This window comes from Pygocentrus nattereri, chromosome 7 (assembly GCF_015220715.1).
Source record: "Pygocentrus nattereri isolate fPygNat1 chromosome 7, fPygNat1.pri, whole genome shotgun sequence".
Lineage (NCBI taxonomy): Eukaryota > Metazoa > Chordata > Actinopteri > Characiformes > Serrasalmidae > Pygocentrus > Pygocentrus nattereri.
In genome coordinates, this window is record NC_051217.1 from 47,460,928 (window position 1) to 47,466,432 (window position 5,505).

The following is a 5,505-nucleotide window of genomic DNA, read 5'->3' on the forward strand; positions in this document are numbered from 1 at the left end:
GCAAGAGCGACACGAGTTACTGAGACTCTCATCTGCTGGTCTTTAGTTTCGCCTGCTGAAAACACTGTTACATTACCGCCATCTGGTGGTGACGAGAGAAAACTACAAGCAGGCCTGCATGCACTGCTGAAATCCTCTCTCCCTCACCGCCAGGTCTGACGTTTGGTGGGTGTGTGGTGTTGGTTGTGCCTGTGCAGGAACGTGTGTTAACCTGCTCAGGCTGATCGAGATTAAAGATAAACACGACCTTATCAGTGCTGTTCCCTCACTAATCAGACCCGGGGTTTTTAGTTAGTTCACATCCTGTGTGTGTCTGTTTTCTTTGTTTTTTAATGAGTGAATTACATTTAAAACTGTAGACATTTCGGCTGATGGTCTGTGGTTATAAGTTTAAACATCGTTCTATAAAAAGTCATTTAGCCTTTTCCCACACGTTCTTAATATTAAACAAGTCAAATTCAAATAAATTTGATTTTATTTAGCCTACATTTTTTACTGAAAACAGTTTGTGGCTTTTGCCGCTTTTATTTAAATGTGAAAAACATTTTTAACATCATTAATAAAATTTTAAAATGTGCTTTTCACCACAATTTTAATTAATACACATTCCACTTGTTTTTTTGTGCTGGTGGAAATTTATTTTTCAAGTGATTCATTTTTAGTTGTAAAGCCTTTAAATGTATGTGCTGAATTTGCACGTTACAGTTCACTTTTCACTAATAAGAGTTTTTACAGTTTTACTATTTTGCTTGCATTGGTAACATTTTCCTTGATCTAACTGAATTTCTAATATCATAAATCTAGATTAAAAGCTAAAACATTTTAGAACACAGTCCTACTTTACCTAACGTTTTCATCATGTTAATCACATCTAAACAGAAAAGATTTGTTGTATTTTAACATCTAACTCATGTCAGGCGTTTTTCCTAACCAAAACTGCAGGTGTGGAGCGTCTTAACAAAGAAACACCCAGAAGCAACTTTCTTAAGTAATTACTGACAGATTTCAAATCCACCTTTCATTATAAAAAAAAAATGAGAAAATTGTCTTCAAGCAACTTATTGGCTGTCTGTCCTGAAATAGCTCTCTAGAGAAATTTCAGTCAGGTTTTCTCATCACAGCACTGAAACAGCTCTAAGTAAATTTATCAATGACATTCATTTAAATACAGACTCTGGAAAAACATCTGTCCTATTACTGCTCGATCTCAGCGCTGCCTTTGATATCATTGACCATAAAATTCTCATAGAAAGACTTGAGAACTGGGCTCTCAAGAACTATCCTAAAATGGTTCAGTTCATACCTGCCAGGAAGGGACTACTTTGTGGAAACTTTAATTTTTATTTCTGAGAGAGAGCCAGTGACCTGTGGTGTTCCCAACGGTTCAATTCTTGGGCCACTTTTGTTTAATTTAATTTATACATGCTGTCTCTCAGCCAAACACAACAATACTGTAGGATAATTTAACACAGCTATGCAGACGATACCCAAACAACTATGGTCCCCTTGACTCACTTTGAGCAAACCAGACCTCATCTACACCAACAGACTCACACTGATTATACTGCACCTTCAATCCAGCAGATCTGGACTCACACATACAGACTATCTTCTGCGCCTTCTGTCCACATCCTGGACAGCCTGGCGGATTCTCTATCAGTGTTCTGTCCCCGAGAACCTGCAGCTCATCTGTTACCTCCCTCACACTCACGGCGCACTCGGACTCCGAGCAGCACGTTCATAGTTTTATTCCAGAGCTTATTACTGTACATCTGTCTGTTGGAATAGTGCAGTACTGGTGTATATGGTGTGTATGTGTGTATTCAGAGTCGGTGTGTGTCCGTTTCTTTCTCTTATTATTATTTATATATTCTTTTGTATTTAAATCCTATAAGGGGGCTACGCACCTAAGATTTTCACTCACTTTCCACCACCTGTGTAAATGTGATGTGACAGTAAACGTGATTTGATTTGATTTGTAACTTTGGTGAACTAATGGACTCTGATCTCAGGTACTAAATCAGCTTTTCATCACCTTAAGAGCACCAACAAGATCACAGAGGTTCGGACTAAAGCATAGCCGGAGAAACTCATCCACGCCTTTACTTCTAGCAGGATCGATCACTGTAAAGATCTCCCAACTGGCCTCCCAGGAAAGACAATCAAACAGCCTGAGCTGGCTCAGAACGAGGCTGCCAGGGTCTCAGTAAGAGTAAAAGAAGGACCACACTCGTTCTGAAATCCTTAAACTGGAAACCAGTCTGTTCCGGTATAGACTGTAAGGAGCTATTCATCTGACCCACTGCAGCGATATGAGCCCAGCAGAACCCTCAGATCACCAGGAGCTGGTTGGTCAGTCCTGCCGAAGGTGGAGACTGAACACGGAGAACCGCGTTTAGATACTGCGCTGCTCTTAAAGGGACCCAGTGGTCAGAGAGCGCTAGAAGAGCCGACACTGGACGCTTTAAACCAGCCTGAAAACGGTCCTGTGAGCATCTTCCAGCTCAGCTTAAACTCTGTTAACACTACTGCACTTCTCTCCTCTAAGACCACTCTATTATCCTCATTTCATCTTTAATCATCATCATCATCATTAACTCCTTAGTCCAGATATTTTAAAATTTTAATCACTCCTTCAAAATCTGTTGTTTTAATCTTGTTCTAATCATGGTTTTAATTTCTGTTCTACTTTAATTAGTTCATTTTTGAGTGGCCAGTGTTTTACAGGTGCTGTGTAGACCCTGCCTGCCCTGCCTGAAGGGAGGGGTATATTTGTTTTGCTATTGAATTTAAACGTTGTAGCATATTTTGTTGGACACTCAACAAACTCAGGAGAGACCAGAGGGAACTTCGTACTCCGCTTTTATTGTTGCATCACACACACTGGTCTGCTTTTTAGCTGGAACTGACTGGGCTACTTCTTTGGCTCCGCCTTACAAAAGCTTACTACAGAACCTATACTGCCACCCTGTGGTTCACTAGAAAATAGCACATGCCAAAATTGCTAATAAAGAACAGTTCTCTACAAACGTCCACAATCATTCTCCAGAATCTTTTACTGCATCTTTAAAGCTAAATGCCCCCCAAATGTAGAATCACCCAAACTGATCAGAGCGCTAACAGGCTGTAAATAGCGCGCAGCGTCTGAGCTCAGACGCTCATTGTGTTCTGAGCTGTAGAGACAAACAGAGCACAGATGAGAGGCCTGGAATAACAGACATAGCAGCTGAGTTACAGCACAGTTATTTAGGTGCGCAGAGACGTGCAAGTGTGTGAGTGTGTGAGTGTGAGCGCCTCTAAAGAACCAAAATCTGCTCAAACTGGAGCTCTGCTGTTCTCCATGTTCTCTGTTTCTCTGTGAGATGGTTTAGTGTGTGTGTGCACGTGAGATGTCTGCGCTGAACGCCTGTGCCGGGACGGGTGTGTTTATTTTGTCTCTGCTCTCCGTTCCTGCCTCTTATTTCTTCAATTATCTCATCATCTTCAGCAGGTAAGTGGAAACTGCAGATTCAGTCAAAACAGAGAGAAATCACTCACACACACACACACACACACACACACACACACACACACACACACACACACACACACACAGACAGACTCAAACACACTCACACACACACACACACAGACTCAAACACACTCACACACACACACACAAAAACACACACACACACACACACTCACACACACACACACACACACAGACTCACACACACACACACACACAGACTCACACACACACACACACACACAGACTCAAAAACACACACACACAGACTCAAAAACACACACACACACACACACAGACTCAAACACACACACACACAGACTCACACACACACACAGACTCAAAAACACACACACACACACACACAGACTCAAACACACACACACACACACTCACACACACACACACAAAAACACACACACACACACAGACTCACACACACACACACACAGACACACACACACAGACTCAAAAACACACACACACAAACACACACACACACAGACTCAAACACACACACACACAGACTCAAACACACACACACACACACACACAGACTCACACACACACACACACACAGACTCAAAAACACACACACACAGACTCAAACACACACACACACACACACACACACACAGACTCAAAAACACACACACACACACACAGACTCACACACACACACAGAGACTCAAAAACACACACACACACACACACACAGACTCAAAAAAACACACACACACACACACACACACACACTCAAACACACACACACACAGACTCACACACAGACACACACACACACACACACACAGACTCAAACACACAAACACACACACACACACACACAGAGACTCAAAAACACACACACACACACACACACACAGAGACTCAAAAACACACACACACACACACAGACTCAAACACACACACAGACTCACACACAGACTCAAACACACACAGACTCACACACAGACACACACACACACACACACACAGACTCAAACACACACAGACACACACACCCACTCACACATACACACACACACAGACTCAAACACACACAAACTCACACGCACACACACACACACACACTGCTCTGAGTGGGCGGGACTAAGCTGCTGTAGGCTGAGTGGGCGGGGTTAGTTCTTACAAATCTTCTCATTAGGCTTCTCATAGTGATTAGTGCAGATGGTTCTTCTTCAGAAGAACCTAGGCTTCTACCTGCCATCAATTAGAACTACGCACGTTTTAAGGCTGCAGTATTAAAACTACACATTTTTTCGCGCACATGGATTAATTAACACTGGAGTACCAAAGTTTGAGCAAACCGACTGAGCTGGTAACCAAATCATACATCAGGTTAAAGGGGAACTCAAAATATTTAAATATTTAAAAATTTCTCCATAATTAAATGGCTGAGATGTAAACGGAGCCATTCAGAGCGGTTTGGTGTGAAACGCTCTGTGCTATAGAAACTTGCCGAGTCAGAGCTGCTCACAGTGGTGGTGATGGGAACCAGACGTCCCTCTAAAAGCTCCTCACAGTGGTGGTGATAGGAACCAGATGTCTCTCTCTAAAAGCTCCTCACAGTGGTGGTGATAGGAACCAGACGTCCCTCTAAAAGCTCCTCACAGTGGTGGTGATAGGAACCAGACGTCCCTCTAAAAGCTCCTACAGAAAGTTCCTACATGAACTGGTTCTGAATTCACTGCCTGATGACTGAGACGCTGTTTTATGAGAGTTTAGAGAACTTCAACTCCATTCATGGTGGAGGGAGACATGCAGGGCGCTGTGCGGCAAAATAGTCCCCAAAGAAAACTCAGTATTCCAGATTTTCCACTGTTTTCCATCATCAACATTCCATATAAGCTCAGAAGACTCGTGTAGGTTCTCTGGAGGTTCTGGATGGTAAATAAAGTGTCTATATCTGTGTTGTAGTCATGGCGACGCCTGGTTCCCATCACCACCACTGTAAAGACGTCTGAACCGTTTCA

General features: G+C 42.7%; 1 protein-coding gene across 1 annotated transcript in view; it reads left to right on the forward strand.

The window, feature by feature from the left end:
• The first annotated feature begins 3,205 nt into the window (after positions 1-3,205).
• LOC108414446 (transmembrane 6 superfamily member 1) overlaps positions 3,206-5,505 on the forward strand; it is a 14,512-nt gene continuing 12,212 nt past the window's right edge. Inside the window, exon 1 of the mRNA XM_017687309.2 lies at positions 3,206-3,490. Coding sequence (XP_017542798.1) covers positions 3,390-3,490 — 101 coding nt within the window. The 5' untranslated portion in view covers positions 3,206-3,389. The remainder of the gene's footprint in view (positions 3,491-5,505) is intronic.